Source organism: Bicyclus anynana, chromosome 23, assembly GCF_947172395.1.
Source record: "Bicyclus anynana chromosome 23, ilBicAnyn1.1, whole genome shotgun sequence".
NCBI classification, from domain to species: domain Eukaryota; kingdom Metazoa; phylum Arthropoda; class Insecta; order Lepidoptera; family Nymphalidae; genus Bicyclus; species Bicyclus anynana.
Genome location: NC_069105.1, coordinates 2,700,643 through 2,722,897, shown reverse-complemented (window position 1 = coordinate 2,722,897; position 22,255 = coordinate 2,700,643). Strand labels below are relative to the sequence as shown.

At 34.4% G+C, this 22,255-nt stretch overlaps 1 protein-coding gene across 1 annotated transcript; it reads right to left on the bottom strand.

The window, feature by feature from the left end:
* Nucleotides 1–837: 837 nt before the first annotated feature.
* Nucleotides 838–20,420, bottom strand: LOC112055041 (ras-related protein Rab-30). The gene is made up of 4 exons (XM_024095017.2): nucleotides 19,894–20,420; nucleotides 13,523–13,706; nucleotides 10,370–10,521; nucleotides 838–9,855 (listed from the first exon to the last, which is right to left on the bottom strand). Exons 1-4 carry the CDS (start codon nucleotides 20,062–20,064, stop codon nucleotides 9,757–9,759), a joined length of 606 nt encoding a protein of 201 aa, XP_023950785.1. The 5' UTR covers nucleotides 20,065–20,420; the 3' UTR covers nucleotides 838–9,756.
* Between the last annotated feature and the right edge of the window lie 1,835 nt (nucleotides 20,421–22,255).

Sequence of the window (22,255 nt, the reverse complement as noted above, 5' to 3'; positions counted from 1 at the left end):
AGGATTACATATTCTTTGTATCCCACCACAGGAAGGATAGGTAGGTACATTCTGCACCCGCTCTTCTCAATAGTTAGGTCAGAGGTAGTATTTGTTATATTGCTACAGGCACAGGCATACCTACACTTACCAATGACACAGTAGATAATGACGTTTGTGGCGGGTGTCGCTGGGGTAAGGAGAGGGGCGGAAAAGGGAGCCACAAACACATGTCAAGTGTACATAAGAGTACATACACCTCAAAAAAGTTAGATTATTCGTATTTGAATATTTTTTTTCCAAATTGCTAGAACTTTAGAAACGCACATGTTGTAACACATTTCCGGTGCACTGTTCCATATATTGGTACACTGTTCCCATAGTTAGAGTGGAGACTAACATATGCGCGGACAACCGCAGACATACATACACTCACACATACATACATACATACACTTGAGTAAGACACCATTTAGAAGATTATAGATTAACATAGGCACATATACAAAGAGTTGTGATAGCCCAGTGGATATGACCTCTAATTTTATTATTATCACGTGAAATTAAATATCGCGCGTCTCAAACGGTGAAGGAAAAACGTCGTGAAGAAACCTGCATACCAGATAATATTCTTAATTCTCTGAGTGTGTCAAGTCTGCCAATGCGCCTTGGGCCAGCGTAGTGGACTATTAGCCTAACTCCTCTCATTCAGAGGAGACTCGAGCTCAGCAGAGAGCCGAATATGGGTTGATATCGATCGACATATACAAAACTGCAATTCTGTAAACATTGTATACATAAGGGTCGAATTGTTAACGTAGTTTTAGATAATCAGTTAAAAAATTAAACCAAACAGTATCCAAAGTGATAATTTTATTTCTTTCCGAGTATTACAATAATTTAGTATCTTTGGTGATGTTTTATTATTATCAATGTCATCAAGATATTAAGTGATGACTAGACATCGGATTATATGCATATGCAGGGGCATATAAAACTATTAATAAGAGTTTTATTGCATATTTTGGTACTTTTTCATTGACAGTGCTTACTTTAGTAGTAATAGGTCATACTTGTGTTGATGATTTTAAAGCACCATCGTGAGTACAATCTGTATTATTTTATGCTGAGAATTTCAAAGCCATAAAGCTTGGCAACTTCGTTCGTAACACTCCCGATGGTCCGCGCGGGCCGAGGGGTGTGTAGCGATTGAAAAACCCACGACTGATGCACCTCACTTACCGCACGCACGATTTCACACCCGCACAGTATTTCCCCCCGTCACCCGCATATCATGGGAGTGTCATCAACGAACTCGCCAGACTATAGTAGAAGTAGTTAAACATTTGACAGATCAGACGCCATTGCAATCCATTCAACCAGCTAACATTAGATGTTTTATACATTGCTAGTATTGCAAAACACTTAAATATATTCAGAGGCACAATTAACTGCCCACTTTAATATACTCGCGTCATATTAAAGTGGGCGGATAATTGTGCCTCTGAGTATATGATGTTAAAATAGACGTACTTAAATGGTTTTTTACTGTGCATATGTCTGCCTTTTTAGTGCATATTTTGGCATTTTAATAGTAGGTGCATATAATCCGATGTCCAGTGATAACAATTTCAGATTTAAGATTTTAAATTGTACATTTTGATGTTTTTATTTCAATATCTATTATGGTACCTACTACAATCTATTTAATGAAATCATATCTACCGATTTATTGAATTAACATCTAATGCCTTATCTAAAAAAAAAGATTGTCTCTGGTCGGTTGTCTATGTACACACGGGCGACGCAAATATCCCTATCCTTGGTCGCTACTGTTAGAAAATTAGTGTAATTTGTTTGTAATAATAAAAAATACAATAAAATAATACTAATAAAAATAGGCAAATTGCAAAATACTGTTGATTTAGTGTTGCCAGTATCAAAATCAGATTACGACTGACATTTAGGTATAGAGCCAGACTACAATTCTTTTAGCTTGGCAACTTCTACAACAACAACAACTACAAATGTAACAGCAACAGATGTTGCCATTTCTCCCCACAAACTCTTGTCATTTGACTCCCACACAAAAACCATCATAATGGGTTTTCCTCGATGCTTTCCTTGTCAATCGTCGAATGCGTGAGAGTCCTAACAATGTCCAACTGTAACCCATAGCAGCGTTTTACGCCTGGCAACCCATAGTAGACTTTAGAATAAAATCTTCTTCCAGTAGTCCTAACATGCGTCTCACAACATATCTCGGACAAGACAAAACGGTCGACCAATAGCGCCGAACCGAAAATATCACTCTCTAATTCGTTGCGATAGGACGAAAGAGAAAGCTATATTTCAGCTTCGTTAACTCGCACACGATAAGTTTGCGCGTGGCCACAATCAAGAACCAATTAAATGCCGACATCTTGTCGTCTATCTCTATCCATTTCTAGGCGGGTAAAAGAGATCGCGTTAAAGATAGCATAAAGAGCGCCACCAGTCGAGCAGACTTATATTGCGGTCTACAATTTAGAAGTCCATTCAAAAACAAGGCCGTGTTTGTAAGGCAGATATGACTCCTAACAGAATTGGAACCGATTGATATTTCAGTAAATCACTACACAAACTGTCAAGAACATACAATAACTAAAGCGAATATTTATTTTCAAAATTTGATTGCACAACTAAACACTATACAACTTACAACAGTTACAACAACCATAAGAGTCCCTACACACTAGCGTTTCTCCAACGAAAGCATTCAGATACTCGTAGTACTTGACAACTCGATGCTAGCAAAACGTTGAGATCCAGGCCTCTAGCCAACCATGTTACATATCGATTCTCCATCTACAAACGCTAACGCTTCAAAAATATTGGTATCGTCATATTCTCTCTATTAGTATCTTCTAGGGTGTCAGGATTCTCTACTAATGTGACCTATCAATAACAAAAGCTATATTTAAAAAATTGTTAATTAATAACAATCTTGGATTAAAATTTTTTAGGCAACCAAAGGAGGTTGGCGAAAGTGGGAGTCACACTCTGAAGTACCGTACACTTATACATTTGTATTGATTAAAACTATTGTTTTTTAAGATAACTGTAAAAAAAAATTGAGATTTTACAGAACGGGAATGAAAAGAAAAAAAAGTGCATTTTATTAACAAAATAATTTCGTCTGCAAAAACGCCTTGTATTTATGAAGCAATCACGCAGTTGTATGTCAGCAGTGGTGTTTTCCACATTTATCTATAAATAGGGTACCTACTAATTTAAGGTATACATTTTTTCCCTGCTTTTTAAGACTGCTTACCATTTACTTATTTCTTAGTTTAATCACGATAAACAATTATTAATAGGTTTCCATTATGCACGCTACTTCTATCAGCTAGTCCCAAAATACATGCAATCTCGCCATTGTCCTTTATTGATTTGATAGAAAATACTTTTCATTCAGTAAACAGATGGGTGAAGGTCGTTTCTATTCAGATCATAGACTACATGATCAACTTATGAATCGGATATGTCATTTCCATATCTTTAATTTTCGAAGCGAATTGAAGAAACATAATCGATATGTAGCATGTCCCTGGGCATGTAGCCATGTAGCCAACTAGGAAAATTAAAAAAAAAATGGGAATGACATTCATTATAAACAGTTCACATGATCAAGTTATCGTTCGAATATGTCATTCCCATACATTTTTTTTTAATTTTCGAAACGTTAGCGTTTGTAGAAAGAAAATCTACAGACGTGGTGCGTGGATAGACTTGACCTGAATACTTTCCGAACTGTTATGTGACTAAACATTGTCAGTTTCAAGTTTTAGCGCTGCGCTAGCATTGTGTAAAACGTTTAGTTAGCGACATGTATGCTTACTGAAAAAACGCCAGTTCAAGAGCTATATATGTAAACAATCTAACACCAAAGTGCACAAAATATTATTGTGATACCTATGACACCAAATACTGCTGTAAAACATATCCTTCTGGGAAGCTGTTTGTCACCAAGACGGAATGGAGGCCCAAACACTACCGTACTATGTGAAATTAATATTGTTCATAATAAATTTGATATGAATCAACAATTACCCGCCCCTGTAGCTAAGTGGCACGTCGATTCTCTTTCTACAATCGCAAACGTTTCGAAAACTATAAAAATGTATGGCAATGACAGATCTTGATCACGTGACCTGTCGACATAAAATTTCATTCCCATACATTTTTCTAGTTTTCGAAGCGTTTGCGATCGTAGAAAGAGAATCGACGTGTCACTTGGCTATAGGGGCAGAATAAATTGAATGTACCAGCGAACTGTTGTCATACATTAAACATTTTTTTTTTAAATTATTTTACAACAACAATTGGTATCCATACAGGTAATATAAAATTCAAAAATAGGCACGTACAAATTGCAATAAATATTAATAATAATAAAATACTCAACATCCATTTAATAATATAAAAAACAACAATTTCAATTTAGTTGTGTAAAAAAATAAAAAAATAATTTGTAATGAATATCGTCAAGATAAAATTAATTGCATTTAAATTATGTGATGTATGTACAGTAAAATTAATTAAGAAGAACCTTTTAACTATAGTATATTTGTTTAAAACGATAATAATAACATCGAGCTGGTTTTTTTAAGGTGCATTCACACTATACATATGTTACTGAAGACTATAACATAACATATCATATCATATCATATTGTATAACATTATGTGGAACCAACTGTGGTTTGTGTTGTACTATGGTTAGGCTTAATTTAAATGTTTTTTGTAGAATAATAAATAAAAAATGAAAAAAATATCCACTCAAAAAGGCAAAGCGCTGTACAGATAATAAATAACAGTGTGACGATGCACCATAAAATAGCTATACTTTAGTTATTTTACAGTGCTATGAGTTTGCAGTCCCATTTAAATATGATTTTGCCATCTGTCTAGGTAGGAAGAATTGAGTAAATCTTTTTAACCTAATACTGTATTCAGTAGTCCAAACAATTATTATCTTCAATTCATCTTCTCTCAAAAGAATCCAATGTCCGATTCACCTCTTGTCTTGAAACAAATTATCGATACCTTCAATGAGTCATGGTATAGTGTGAATGCACCCTAAAGTCAGTACAAACCGTTTAGACGATAAAGATCAGTTTACATGTGCACCTAATATATATTAAAACAAGCCGCAGTTAAAGCAAGCGTGTTAATTCACAGCCAAACCAAAGGCATCACTAGTATTGCATGTGTGAACTGACCTTTACATACATTTCTTATTTTATTATATTCTACAGGCCAGTTTCACCAACTTTTGATTATCTAAGGTCCGGCCGCTCAGAAATTGAGTTTATATTCAATCATGTTCAATTACAACTGCCTCGTTATTTTATCATTTTACAAAGACAAACAGTTGGCATAACCTTATAACAGTACAGTTCAACAACCTTGTACAGTTGGAAGTTACATCGCCCATTCGATTACGACCTGTCTGATACAATTTCTGAGCGGCCAGAGTTTAATTGGCTATCTGACACAGATATAAAAAATAAGCCGACGGCATCTCGCTGTCAAACAACTGAAACACCATAATGACGCCGAGTATTCATGTGTGAGTTTGAAGTGTTTTGTCAGATATAGGTTATTAATAGCGGTCTGTCTTCATATTATGTGCATCTGTGTGCGTGTCTGCATGCACGTATATGCGAACTGGCATATTTTTATCAGAAGATGGTGACACTGGCAAAGTTTAATAAGTAGTAAAGATCGGCACTAAAATAACCTAAAAAATTATAAAAATCTGTTACCGTAATTCTGATGTACACTAAACTGTATGTATATAATTACTGTGACTTCTCAAATGTATTTATTTTAAATAGTGCAAGAATAGCCTGTAATAGCCAGTACCTATTTCAATTTACAAAGGGTGAAAGTGTCAATTACACGAGCAGCAACTGCTACCGACGACTGCAGTCGACTGCCGTTGACTGCCGCTGAGACATCAGCGACTGCAGTCGACTGCCGTTGACTTCAGTCGACGACTGCCGTCGACTGCAGGCGTCGGTAGCAGTTGCTGCTCGTGTAATTGAACCCTAAATGAGCCCAAAGAAAGCCGTAATTACCTATTGCCCGAGTACAAGATTCTTTCTTTTAGTCTAAGATAAGTAAGTCATTCAAGAATTACCTCGGCAGTAAGGGAGGGTTGAGGGTTGTTCGCATTGCGAATTTTTTATGACATGGAAGTGAGGGAGGGGGGGGTTTAGATGGTGATTACTTTCCGAGATAAAGTTTACAGATCTTGTTTGATATGATTTACATTTCATAGCATATCAGATGGCCTATTCACTAATTTGGTCTTTATTATTAACAATCTATTAAAATAAACATCAAATATATTGAGAAATGTCATTTATCTGCTGTATGTCATCCACGAAGGGTTGTCGTTAGGCACCGGATTTGGTAAATGTCAACTAACATACGTCAAATTTAGTGAATTATCCTGCAATCCAGCTAAGATTCAGTGTACAACAAAATTATTACATAAATATAAATAATAGTTAACCTTTTATGGTAAGCATAGTAATAATACTACAATAAAATTTAATTAAAAAAAAAATAATACAACAGAAATCGCAACAGCGAATACCTTACCTACAACATATACGCGTGAAATACAAAGAACTTTGATCATCACACTTGTTAAGATTTTTTATTTATATGTGAAAAATACAAAGATTTTTCGCTATGCCAAAATTATGAAGAAAATTCTTTTAAATTCACGCGCATTTTTTGTAACTCCTGCCACAATATCACAAGTATCGATATGCATTAATGTCCCATTACTAGACTACAATAAATTAACGTATACAAATACAGATAAATATATACATTGAACATTTACATTAAATGAGAGGTGTACAGAGAATCTTAATTGTCCGGGTAGCTTATGTAATAAAATATAATAGTTATTTATTAATAGTGATAAATATTACATTTTAAGAACTCTGTAAAATGTTTATCTATATATATTATATAAAATTGAATCCATATATCAATTGGTCACGCCATCACGCGTGAACGGCTCTACCGATTTCAATTTATTTTTTGTTTGTTATTGCCAGAAGGTTTTTATGTCAGAAAAAAATTGAAATTAGGCTTAGGGTTAGGGTAGCGGTAGGGTAGGGTAGGGTAGGGTAGGGTAGGGGTACTTGAAACTTTTCATCGAGTTTCACGCGGACGAAGTCGCGGACGTGCGCTAGTCAACAATTAAATTTAAAACAGAGCAGAATAATTATTATGACAATTTGATAATAAAGCTAGGAACAATTCGTTAAAATAATATATTTCAAATAACATTCTTTAAAAAAAAACAGTTCTTGATTTTTAATAAATTACTTATGAAATAACATGCGTTTTCTACCTTCCATTTTTAAGTTGATTGTTGACTAGCTGACGCCGTGCGGTTCCACCCGCGTGATTCCCGTTCCCGTAGGAATACCGGGATAACATATAGCCTATATCCTTCCTCGATAAATGGGCTATCTAACACTGAAAGAATTTTTCAAATCGGACCAGTAGTTCCTGAGATTAGCGCGTTCAATCAAACAAACACACTCTTCAGCTTTATAATATTAGTATAGATAGTATAGATAAACATTTCACATAGAGTTGGGCTTTAGTATATTTCTTTTTAGGTAGCTTTACCAATACAGTAGCAGTACCAATTCCAAGCCTGGTTTCATTTACAGATGTTACTTCGAGCCATCCATAATTTGCCATATAAATATAGCAAAAAAAATCCTATATTAACAGTCCCAAATTTCATAAATATGAAATGTATTTATGATTTTTAGAATAGTCTCAACCTTAATTGTATTTTTCTTGTTACAATAATAAAATAAATAATTCAAAAAAACTAAACTTAATTTATTAACTTCAAATATAACATGTGATATTGTGACTGTGTTATTTTATTTTAAGCAATGGAATGATATTCAGCACTATACATTAAGTTACATTTAGTAAATTGCAAATTGTCATTATAACCACCAAATACTAAATTATTTGGTACCATTCTGTTTTACTATAGCTTTGACTATAGATTTTTGACAGGATTTGAAATAAATAAAAGTACAGAACAAAGTAGAAATTATAAATATAACTCGCGTTCTGCTTAATAGATGGCACTGCAATGACAAATGTTTGTCTTGAGTTTTTTTTTTCACCATTTTCCAAAATTTGCATACATATTATAATAAAGAAGTAAAATGATAGAAACAAATTGAAGAGATTGATATGTTTGGCAAGATCAAAAAATATATATCTAAAATTAAGTAAATATCTGGTCTAGTTAAAATCAGTGCAAAACAGAATAAGTACCAATATTAATGAGATAAGTTATGTTGTGAACAAAATCTCGCTGCAGAGGTCGCAAATGTCGTACTCTTTCGCACTTATAGGTGTTAGGAAGGCCCGTAGTGTTGTACAAGTGTCGATAATATTATTATCGATAATTTTTATTTTAATAATAACAGAATACAATATTTAAGATATCGATTCTCACCGACCGGTTCTAGCAAACGACCGCGACTTCGTCTGCGTGGAATACTTTTTTTTTATTTATCTCTCATACGTACGAAAGGTAAAGCGTGCATCAAGCTTGGCTTAATATAAGGCTAAAACCGCATGAAAAACAACTCAATTGGTGTCGTCTATAATTTTTATATTTATTAAAGGCAACCATTACTGACTGATTTATTACCGCAGCTCAAACCATTGAATGGAATGCGCCGAAATTTGGCACTCAGATATTTATTTTGCGTTGGCTAAGAATGGATTTATTTTTATTTATCTATAATAACTTTATTGCACAAAAAAAGAAAAATAACAAAAGAACAATAATATTACAGGCAAAAGGCGACCTTACCACCATAACATAAAGGATTTTCTAAAATTCACCCCTTAGTGTGATAAAACTTCGCAAATATCGAGTTATGTAAATGATATATACCACTTAGGTACTTTTGAAAATACATATAATATGTTTTTATAAATTGCATGAATATAGTACTCATACCACCTGGTTACCGTACAAAACTTGATTAATGATCATAGCTCATTAAAGCCACCTAGTACTTTGCAAGTTGCAACGCCTCGCCTAGTGACGACAATTCCGAGACGCTGCGAAATTGAATCTCTGAGCATATTTCAATGTAGCCTGAGCCAGCCTGTTTGGAGAATAGTGGCCCTCTCCTATAAGGCCTGGAACTGTCGTGGATTGTTAAAATAGGCTGATCATAATGTTCATTAGGCGTAACATGCGACCCACTACATAGTTTATGATGAATTATGGCATTTTCGTTTTTAAATTTATTCGAGTTAACAAACAGTAAACAATAAAACTTCATTTCGACCAATAGAACAAAACCAAATACAAGAATATATTGCGCGCTCTTTCATTACGCTATCATAAAAGAGAGAGCAATATTTTCGGCTCGGTCGCCATTGGTTGACTATGTTCTTTTTTCTTCACGAGTTTTATGTCATGGGTCACAGTCATGTTAGGCTTAAATGTAAACAATACTGTAGCAACCCAGGTTACCTGTGGAACTGCTACATACTTACATACGTTACCTACTACCGATAAAGCATATCCGCTCGCGACGCCTCACCGCACTGAGGCAGGCAGTCGGGTGCGGAGTTGCTGTAATGGGCAATGACCTTTAGTGTAAATGCAGCGAGATATTGCTCAGAGGTCACACATATCTACTCGTACTAGCGCAGACAGCAGGAACCGTCTCCCACCGATGACGTCTTCCCGTTGATTGGTCCTAAGCTTCCATCGTATTTTGGCAACTCCTTACATTTCGCTTGCTGAAAATAAAAATTAAAGTGAATAAATATTTTGACCTAACAAATGAACTAACTAAAAATGGCTATGTAGTTAGTCTGTACGCCGTAGAAGTAGGTGCAAGAGGATTACCAGCAAAATCTCTCTTTAACTTGCTTGAAGACCTTGGCCTCTCTAGAACTGCAGCTAGTTCTATATTAGAACGGGTATCCAAAGCTGCTCTAATAGGATCTTACTTCTATCTTTGGCTAGGTATAGTTAGAACAACATGTGTGTAGGAGGGGAATATTAATCGATTGTCAATTCTTTAACCCTACATCATAATCCTTTGGTCACAAGCAATTAATGCCTGTACAGGATTCAAATCTACTCCCTCAGAATCAAAGTCTGCTAGTCCTAAATATGTCTGTCTGCCTGTATGTTTATTAAGGACACAGTTTGTGAAGTTCAAAATTCACATTCCACAGTTGCATAGAAAATATAGTGTAAAAAAAACTTTTTCAAATTAGTAAGAAAAAAATAAACATGTTTTCATACCTCCATTAATTCAACAGCTATCTCCATGAACAGTCGTTCAACATTCTCCGCTTCTTTGGCAGATGTCTCCAGGAAATACATCCCGTGTCTTTGCGCAAAGTCCTCGCCTATATGTCGCGGAATTTCTCTGTCTTCTCTGTCAGTTTTGTTACCTGAAACATATTACAAGTAAGCTTTTATTTGACTTGCCATTTTTGTTGCTAGTACACCGTGCTAGTTTCACTGTCCGTAAGCCGCCATTATTAGTTTTACCATTATTAGACTGTTAGTTAGTAGTTAGTTGTTAGTCTAATACAAGAAACCCCTTAAAAATATTAAAAATCACCTCAAGCTAATGTGAATTAACAGATTTCTATATAATATTTATAAAATAACACTAATGGATAATATACATTGGGAAAAGCGTATGTCATACATTTTGTTTGAAAAAAAACAATCTTTTTTTAGTTAAATACTTATTTTAATAGAGAAACATAGCAAAATCGAAATTCATTTATTTCAATTAGGCTTAGTATATATATAATATAGTAATTTAATTTAATAGTGGTAATTATAGTCAAAAACTCAGCCAAGGTTTATTATTTTTTGTTTACCACTATTTTACAAAACTTAACTAGAACTAAGCACACAGTCGTAATAATGCAGTTCAACATCAAGCTTTTTTATCATTTAGCATATAAAATGTGTTTGATACTTCATTTCATAATATTGGACTATATTTAATAAAATCCCAAATTTTAGGTCTAATTTTTTTTTACCAATAGTTCTCAAACTGTCAAAGCAAAGTTGGCCAGTTTTTAAGTGAAATTTTCTTCATGATTGGATCATGATTCATTGCATAGAATTTCACTAAAAGTAATGTGTGACGTTAAACTGTCAAGTCACTGAGATTGAAAATATAACAAGCCATGTGCCAAATTAACCAGCATTACAGAAAGTGTAAAGAATCATGTCACTATAAATGGAGAAAATTAATTCTAAGTGGACAAATTTTATTGAAAATAGGTTGTAATAAGCAACATGTCACTGTAAATTTGTTACTAAGAACTTCATATTAAACCAAAGATTGTTGTGTAACTATGTCATAATAAGCAGTTGTTCAATATAAGCTTAGACATAGAAAATGGATTCTAATGTATGTAATTACTGATTGAAGCCTCAATAGATCCACTGTAAAAGGAGTTCAAGACTTCAGACTCATCTTCTTGAGGCTGGGCTTAATGGACTATGTATTGTGCCCACTCCTAACATTCTTTTCTGACTAGTTGAAAGGGAACAGGAATATTGGTCGTGATTCAAAAATTGAAACTGCCTTTGAAACTATTGGACTGATTAGAATAAATCTTTGTCCAATGGAAAGCTACATTATCAGGGCATAACAAGGCAATATTTTAGAGACAAAATATCTTAATATTCCATGGATACACTGCCCGGGTGACAGGTCCATCATTCTGAGCAAAGATGGGAGGATGACCTCAGACAGACAGCAGGAGACACATGGAGAAGGAAAGCAAGAGATAGAGAACTATGGAAGTGTCTTGAGGAGGCCTATGCCCGAGGGCAAGCTGAAGAAAAGAATCAGTGTCAATGATATATTACAATAATATTATGTACTAGCGGACGCCCGCGACTTCGTCCGCGTGAAAGTCGTTGTAAACTTTCAACTAACTATCCCCCCCCCCCTAAGAACCCCTATCCTACCCTACCCTAACGTACCTCTACCCTACCCTATCCCAACCCTACCCCTACCCTACCTCTATCCTACCCCTACCATACCCTACTCCTGCCCTACCCCTACCCTACACTACCTCTACCCTACCCCTACCCTACCCTACCATACCCCTACCCTACTCATTAAGGCTGCACTTCTTTATTTATTCCTCCCACCGCGAGTCGCGTCGAGCGCGGCAACCGTTACACAAAAATAATCCTTAAAGCATGAATTAGTATTCACGCGCGATGGCTTAGCGTATTTTATGTATAACTTTAGTGTTTCTTTACCGATTTTTATGATTCTTTTTTTATTGAATAGGTAATAATATTAACTTTCTTATTTGGGATGAGTGATGAGTGTTATAAACATAAGAGTAGACAAATATAATTAGAAAGCTCCGAACTGCTAAGCTATCGGGAGTTACACGTGTGATTGTGAGTCAACCATAAAAGATAGACATATATATGCTGTTGTGTTTTATAGATAATTTTAAGGAAAACATTTCCGTCATACATGATTTCTATGTAGCTTTAACCATTAAGGCAGTACACGCGACGGAAGCTTAAAAAATTGAGTAACTTCTCCCGTTTTCTCAACATTTCTCTTCACTGCTCTGCTCCTATTGATGGTAGCGTAATGAAAAGTATACTATAACCTGCCCAGCAGGATGTTGAATAATTATACCAAGTTTCGTTTAAATCCGTTCAGTAGTTTTTGTTTCTATAAAGAACATACAGACAGACAGACAGACAGACAGACAGACAGACAGACAGACAGACAAAAATTTTACTGATTGCATTTTTGGCATCAGTATCGATCACTAATCACCCCCTGATAGTTATTTTGGAAATATATTTCATGTACAGAATTGACCTCTCTACAGATTTATTATAAGTATAGATATAAAATTCAGTAAATAAAGGCTTTTGTTATTATTATTATTATACATGCATTCTACTCTCACGCCCGGTACAAAATAAATATATATAAAAGCCAAAGGGAAAATAAATAAACTTACTTAAATACACAAAATAAATAAACTTAAATATATATTACATAAATACATATATGCACCGGGCGGAGGATTCACCCCGGCAGGGAGACCAAACGGCCGGGGGTCAGGGCGACAGGTGGAGAAACCGGCGGACTATCCTAGCCGAGTCCAGCAAGACCGCTTTTTGCATCTTGCCTGCGAGCGAACTGCCACGGAACCCCAGCCGCCTCAGATGGTGAGCGAGGCTGACTGGGATCAAACCGTTGGCAGATATAACGATGGGGATGATTATTATTATTATTATTAAGTTGTTCTCCCTGCCAAGCCAAATTTGATAAGATTCCACTAAAGCAGATTTAGATACCCTTTCCATTATAGAACTTCCTGCAGTTCTAGTGTAGTGTAGTTCAGTGTAATTACCATAAATAATATTTGTAAAACTCACCAACTAATATTCTTAAAACCTTATTATTGGCATACTCTTCAATTTCACGCAACCAATCGGGCAAGCAGTCAAACGTGGGCTGGCAAGATATGTCATACACTAGGATAAGTGCGTGTGCAGATCTGTAGTAGCTTTGCGTGATGGATCTAAACCTTTCCTGGCCAGCTGTATCCCATATTTGTAACTGGAAATAACAAAACTTTTGTATTACTTTTCTATACTATAGTCCACAACTTTAGGCTTTTTACACAACAATATCACTTCTCAAAAAGGTTCTTTTAGGGCGACACTTTTCGTTTCGATTCACATACATTATATTTTTAATAATAAGCTTTACGGCTCTGGGTTCTGGCCCTTTTGAGCCCGGATTCACAAACAATAAATTAATTATCTCGGACCAATAATAGAAAGACCTGCCTCGCAAGACGTTACCTCTCTGTCAAAGAATCAACGATCTATTTACCTATATAGAGCGGGGCATTTAGAAGTGTTTGTAAAGTTGAGCGGCTAACGCGTGTATAAAAACTAACAAACGCGTTAGATTGTTCGGTTGTATCGATGTTTCATTGTTGTAATCGTTTTCGTCGTCTAAAAAACTCCCTAAATATTCTGGTTTGTGTAGTAAGTAGTTCAATGGCATGAAAAACGGCAAACGACTTCTAATTCCATTTAATTTACCCATTTCGAAAGGTAAAATTGTGTCATATGCTGACGACACAGTCCTATTGTTAACGGGTGATACCTGGGAGGATGCCTTGACGAACACAGAAAAGGCCCTACGACAGGTGTCTAATTGGCTGTCGACAAATGTCTTAAGTTTAAATACTGGGAAAACTAAATTTCTAGCGTTCCATACTTCTTCTCGTACACTACCTCAATCTCAAAATTTAAATATCAAAATTCATAGTTGTAAGAATCCAATTGAAAATCCCAGTTCTTGTTCCTGCCCAGCTGTCGAATATGTTCATGACATAAAATACCTAGGCACAAACGGCTAAAAAGATACCTAGGTGTACAGATTGATAGTACTTTATCTTGGAACTTACACATTTGTAACATTACTGCAAAAGCTAGAAAACTGATCCATATTTTCCGTAAGCTGAGAACATCTGCTGACAAATCTACACTTTTAACCATTTACTATGCTCTTGCGCAATCCATACTTGGTTACTGTATCACTGTTTGGGGGGGTAGCTCTAAGACATCTATGTTGCGTATCGAGAGATCCCAAAGGGCCATCTTAAAAGTCATGACTCACAAGCCCTACAGATATTCTACTCAAGAGTTATACAAGGATTGTAATGTGCTTACAGTTCGTCAACTTTATATTCTTCAGACTGTTTTACGAAAACACTCAACACTAGCTTTTCATAATAATCTAAACAAAAGAAGATCTGACATAGTATGTCACGTTACCAAACACAGAACAAAAGTTGCTCGGAGGCATTTCTATATTTCTAGTTCCAGAATTTATAACAAGTTAAACAGAATCATTAACATCTATCCTCTTACCATCAAACAGTGTAAAACTTGTTTAACAAAATGGTTGCAAACCCGCTCTTATGAGCAAACAGAAGAATTACTCCAAATTCTAAAATAATCTGAATCGCTTTATCAAACCGTCTACATAATATATAGGACTATAGATATATCAAGAGGCTGACTGCTAGCATCATCATTGTAGTGTATAGTTATGTAAATGTAAAATCATAAATCACATACACACACCCGCAAACACACATATACACACACACAATCACACACACACATAATTACACACACACACACACACAATTGCACACACACAAATACTAACGTACAAGGGCATAATTTTATGATAATATTTATAGGAATGGATTGTATATATAGTAGGGAAGTTCCAGCTTTCTGAGATACAGTTTCTAACTAGTTCAGATAGCTGGGGCACTCACAAAAATTTGGTAGTAATATTTAATATTTTTCTATTTGTATTTATGTGTCATGATTTCCTTTTTTGTGTTTTGCCAAATAAAATCTTTCTTTCTTTCTTTCTTTCTTTCAGTAAAAGATGACGTGACGTTCAATTTGAAAATATTTATATTTTATTTTTGTTATTCTTAACATGTTAGCCCTTGATTTCAGTCTCACCTGATGGTAAGTGATGATGCAATCTAAGATGGACGGTATGATTTCTACACGACATCATACCGGAACGCTAAATCGCTTAGCGGTACGTTTTGTAGGTAGGGTGGTAACCAGCCAGACCTGGCACAATTAAGAAATTCTCAATCGGCCCAGCCGGGGATCGAACCTAGGTCCTCCGTCTTGTAAATCCACCGCGCGTACCAGTACGCCACGGAGGTGTCAAAAACATAATTATAATTTATAATAAATTTGCAATAAAAACAATATCTAAAAGAAAAATCGATTCTATTCTTCTAACGAACGAACGAACAAAAAATCGATCCATTAATTTAACGTTCTGTGTACAGATTATATTATTCTTGTTAAATATTTTATTATTTATTCTTGTTAAATAATTTCTATGAGTGAGTTTACCTCGTCTCCTTCAAAAAACGACAGGCAATTTTGTTTCTGCATTTGGGTGCGATTTCATTTCCATGTCTAATTCATCTATGTTAATTATTATTTAGAGTTTGCACAATGTTGGGCAAAATTTGCCCAAAAACGATAAACGACATAAAAAGAACCTTAAATACCCCAAGCAGACATGAGTCACAAACCATTTTCAAAAACATAGATATTAAGATTTATGGGTATTAAATGTGCATTTATAAAATTAAATAATAACTTTAATAATTTTTATAAATGTCGTATTTTCATATCAAAAGAAGATGTTTTCTTTTATTTTAATGTGAATTTTACCTTTCATTTATTGCAGAAATACCCTATACTATGATTAATTTTTTTGATTTTGTGTTATTAAGTGAAAGAAGATTTGACATTTCACACACACACTTCACAGCACAAAACACTACTTTATTTGTTGTCTGTGACTAATACTTCTACCTCACAGTATTCGTTAATGATTCGTTAACTAAATCCAGACTGTTGTGCGTATTTTCTTCCTTTGTAATTTTTATTATTTCGTTTTGTTCTCGTTTCGTTGTTGTTGTTAATTATTGTTTATTTGTTGTTTGTTTTTCGCGCGTATCTTGTATGTATTATTTATTACCTCATATCTTCGAAACCGCTGAACGGATTTACGTAATTCAGATATCCTTAGATTTGTTTTAATAACCCAAGTGTTCTTAGATAGGTGAAATTAAAAAAAAAAACCAACAAGACGACTGTGAGATGCTATAGAATCGAGGTGATTTTTTTTTTAATATTGCAACAAGGGAATCAAATTCAAGGGCTTTTTGTGAGAATTTCAAAATGGTATATAATGGCCAACAAAAAACTACAATTAGAAAAACGTTATTTATTAATTGTATATACATAATACGAGAGGCGACGACTATAAGGTTTATGAAGTGTAGTTATAAAATACCTTAAATAGACTAAATTAAATATATTGATTATAAAAATCGACACGTGCGAGTCGGATTCACCCACCGAGGGTTCCGTAGATTTTTTTGAATATTTACTTATCCTCGGTTGGACGTAGGTATACACTATCGTACTTTGTAACAAACGTAACAAATAAATCCGAAATTCACCATCTATCTAACTAAAAATTATGAAATAAAATAATTAAATAAACGAATAACCCGACTGCATAAATGATAAAAAACTGATTAAACTAAAGTGAGGAAAGGGAACCTATTAAAAAATGTAGACGTAAATCATTATATTCAATATAATAGGTCCCGACTATTTTCTAATTTTTTTCTACACTTCTGGACTGAGCTTGTTTTTTTTCTTTTCAGTTTTTGTATCATATAGGCAGTCGGGTTTTTTATTTGTTTAATAGGGATGATGACAGTTTTTTAAATTGTATATAAATTAAGAGTATACTAATAGTAAAGCAATTTTGTAAAAGAAACAGGGTATCTGCGATCATTACTTTCGGAGCTACAGGGGTTTAAAGAGTCAGATTTGCGGCGCTGCCGCGGATCCCTGAAAAACGCTCCATACAAAATGGCTCGATCTAATGACGTCATAGCCAATGTAATGATCGTTAGATTTGTATGCAAGTTCAAACAAAATTACTAATATCTTTGTTATTTGTGCGTTTATGCTTATAGTTTATTTATTAAAAAATGTCACATTTAATGTAAGGAAGCTAAAACTGTATGAATTTTCATCTAATTACGATAAAATATTTTTAATAGATTTTGAAATTTTATAATCTCATTTATTTTGCAAATATCCAGACAATCTTTGCTTTTAATGTATAAATTAGTTAACATTGACCCTATTTACCCGAATGTATCATAAAAATCAATATATTCAAACCTAGTCATCATCCCCATTGATTAATTTATTAATTTTATTTAGTTTAGTACGAAAATGAGTGAAGCGGAGCCTGGTACTAGCCGGAGCAGTTATTCCGCATTGCTATCGTTTCCGTCACCAAAAAAGAAACGTACGAAGCAATCACCCTTATCGTCCTCCGAGAAAAGCGTTTTGATTAATGTATTTAAATATGTCGAGGATACCTTATGCTTGCTTATACATAATAAAAAACAAAACTATAAGGGTTCTTTATTGACTACGGAACCCTGAGTATAAGTGAAACATTATCTGTTAGATAAATAACAGGATATAGGAATATAGAATAAAAAAAATATTTGTTTATCAAAGGAAGTTTTATTTCATGACAATATTCGTAAATAATGCTGTAGTAAAATGTTGAGCACCCCTGAGTCAGCTGTTTTTGTTTATTTACATTGTTTAAAATACCTACCCGATCTGACTTTAATACTATAAAGAGAAAAAGTTTGATTCTTTGTGTATCACAAATAGATTACGAAACTACTGAAGTGACTTGAAAAATTCTTTCATTATCCCTGGCTGATGTCTATTTTATTGTACGATTTTCCAACCCACTAGAACTCGTACTCATAAATAATGCAATACTTCAAGTTTTAAATTTTGTAAACTGGTCTCAAAAAAAAAAAACCAAAGAGGAAAAAACAAATGAATTTAGGTTTTCAAAATACAAAAGCATGAGTAAAAAGCTGTCATTACATCATCATTAACAACCCATATTTGGCTTACTGTTGAGTACAAGCCTCCTCTCTGGATGAGACGGGTTAGATGAGACGGGTTAGGAAGGTTTCCTCACGAAAATATTTTTCCTTCACCATTTGAGACATGTAATATTTAATTTCTTAAAATGCACATAACTGAAAAGTTGGAGGTGCAGCAGTACCAGATTGGAACTTATGCCCTCTGAATAGAAGGCAGAGGTTATATCCACTGGGCTATCACTCTCAATAGCTGTATAAATATCAAAAAATCACTTGGCATACATCAATGAAATTTGGCAGGGACAGGGGTAGTTTCTATTGAGTAGACATGCACTAAGAACAGATTCAGGAACAGATTAGGGAGGTCTAAAGGGAAACGAAGTTGCAGTGTCCTATGATATGAAATAACAGCATGAATATATAATCAAAACTCTCTTTTAGAATTTAAACTATCGTGAGTGTTATTCATATTAATTGATTATGAAACACGGCTAAAACTCACGTGATATTACGTCGGAGTATGCCCGACTAGTTCTGAACCCATACGCGGCACGATCCAAACTGATCAGTTTGCATGCGTGTGTGCCGCGATGCAAGAACCAGCTCATGACTAAGGGCCCCGTATGGGTTCGAAACTAGTCGGGCATACTCCAACGTAATATCACGTGAGTTTTAGCCGTGTTTCATAATCAATTAATACAAAACTCTCTTTCATGACAACACCTATCAAATTTTAATAGGAGTAGTGATCTAGAGAAATGTGTGGGCATATTTTGTGTAACATGTTTGTCGGTTGTTTGGCTTACAGTTGTTACACATTTGACTTTGAAGCTATCACTAAGTAAGGTATCTTACTTTACAATTAAACTAGCTGATGCCCTGTGGCGTTACATGCATAGTTCCCTGACAATATGAGGATAAAATAGCCTTTAACACTCACAAATAATGTGGCTTTCTAGTAGTGAAACAATTATCAGGACTTTCATCTTAATTAGTTCAGAATCCATTCAGTACATCCAGAAATTATCTCCAACACCACAAACTTTATCTCTTTACAATGTACTAGATGACCAGACTTTTGTTTAACTAACAAACTTACTTTGTATACAAAAAACTAAATTTTAAGTCAAACTATGTTAATTTGAATGTACACAATACCTAAAAAGGTCATGATACCTTATAAAGGTGGCGACTATTCTGTTTTAAGCGTGCAATGCGTAATATGTTGCTCACCTTCACTTTCTCTCCATCCACTTCAACCGTTTTGATCATAAAGTCGACACCAATAGTCGCTCCTTGGCCAGGTGGAAACAGACCTTGCGTGAACCTCCTCACCAGACAAGTTTTTCCTACCCCCGCGTTCCCTACCAACACCACTTTAAATAGAAACTTGTAATCCTCCATTCCGGGCACACGAATAGCATTTACAGCGAAAAATAATTATAATAAATCAACTCTCCAACCACTGTTACGCTTTAATGAATTGACAGGCATTACAATGAGTTAATTTGTTTTATAAATATTCTATTTACTCCGAATATACCAACGATCTAAAACATGCAAATGCATAGCATTGCTTTTGTGTAATTTATTAAATAATATACTTTGAATTACAGGTACACAATAATGAATAACTGATTACTCAAATTCCATACTCCTTCACAAAAATCACTATTATTTTCTAAGATTATTTTACTCTTTCAGTCTTTCTTTAATTCACATCAGCTTCACAATCTTCGTTTGTCGTCTATGTTCACAATCACAAAATAGTTCAGTCCACAGATTAATAATTTAGTTGTTGAAACCACAAACGGCTAAAAAGATACTTTTAGTCTTGAATGGTTGAAATGGTTCAGTCAAAAAGTAAATTATAGTCTGTTTTTTAATTCCGTAGAATTCTGACATTTCTATTTCTGTTTCCGGTGTTTCTATATGTAAAACAGTTCCCATAAAAAAAAAATGCAAGTTGAACTATAACGAAACTTATTCTTTCGATACTAAGAATGGACTATCATCTTTCACATTCACGCCACATAAATAAAATAAAATAAAAAATATTTAAAAAAGAAAAACCTTTTCTTCATCTTTATTTTCATCATCAGACGATTCTAAACTTAGTGTTTGCGTTGGCTTAGGCTCTAGATATTTGTTTTAAATTGTAGTTTTTCGACCACCACAGAGTCGAACATTTGAATAGTCATTGTTTATTCAATGCAAACAAACCAACAATCAAATCTTTCCCCTATATAATATATGGGTTTGTTACAATACTTACAACTCAAGAACGGCTGGACCAATTTGGCTGACAATTGGTGGAGAGTTACCATAGAACCAGGAGAAGGACACAGAAAAGGGTACTTACTTAGGGTAGGGGTAGGCTTGGGTAGGGTATGGTAGGGTAGATGTAGGGTAGGGGTAGGGTAGTGGTAGGGTAGCCGTAGGGTAGGAGTATTTATTGTAGTTAATTATAAAAGTCAAAGAACAGTATCACTAAAAATATAAAGTATTTATTTATTGATATACCAACGATGACAACAAGAAACATTAATAATACATAGGTAAACTTAAAAAGTAGGGGAGGCATAGGGTGGTGAATAGGATAGGGGTAGGGAATAAGTCAAAGGGAAGCTTGACAGGGTCCGCTACTAGATAATAATTAGCATACTAGTGAACCCGCCATCCTCCCAAAAACGCCAAGTTTATGAGGATGGAGGAGGATTTTGTAACTAAATAACAACTGTAACACTTTTTACAATAAATATTTTATTCTTAGAATTTCATTATAAATTTTATTAGAATTTCATTAGGTACTTTAAATTTTCAAATCAGAAGTGAAGAGGAAGAGTACTACTACTCTCAGAGATCAGAGCGAAGAGAGAGTCGAAAGAAAAATGTGTAAATTATGTACACATTTTTCTTTCGACCGTCTGTCACTAAGCGTTATGATAGAAATTTCTGTTCAAAAATCCTTTTTGAGAGTGAATGATCTGAGGCACTATTTTTTACCTATACAGAACAGGACATCACTATGAAAATAAATATGGTATCAACTATCATTATTTTACAAAGTGACATTAGCATCTGTTAGAAAATTCGCAGGATTCTGGATTACACGGAGTACCCCAATGAATCAATGACGCGTATTCGAACTTCCATGACATTCAAGCAGGTGTTCCCCAGGGTTCCGTTTTGGGTCCCACACTATTTATTATACACTGCAGATATTCCTATCTCAAACAGCGTACTTGGCGCTTCATTTGCTGATGATACAGCTGTATTGTGTAATAACAGACGCAGCAAATATGGCTTCAAATATTCTACAAGTACACTTGAACAAGATAAAGTCATGGATGATTAAATGGAATAAAATTTTAATAAAAAAAATTTAACCGATTTCAAAAACATAAAACATACTGACTAAACTAAAAAGAGTAAAACAATATCATAATAAGTTCTATATATCATATTATGTACTAACTGATGATCAGTTTGAAGGCGGTGCTAAGCCGGTTTTGTGTTAATTTAAGCCATTTCTGAAAGAACTAAATGAAAGATCAACTGGCTGTAAAACCTGAATCATTATGTTATTCTTACA

Bases quoted from the DNA above. Each gene is read 5' to 3' on its own strand.
- LOC112055041 (XM_024095017.2), bottom strand. From the start codon at position 20,064: ATGGAGGATTACAAGTTTCTATTTAAAGTGGTGTTGGTAGGGAACGCG. The intron at 13,707-19,893 runs GTGAGCAACATA...TGTTATTTCCAG, and splicing joins TGGATGGAGAGAAAGTGAAG to TTACAAATATGGGATACAGC. The intron at 9,856-10,369 runs GTATGAAAACAT...TTTTATTTTCAG, and splicing joins TAGCTGTTGAATTAATGGAG to CAAGCGAAATGTAAGGAGTT.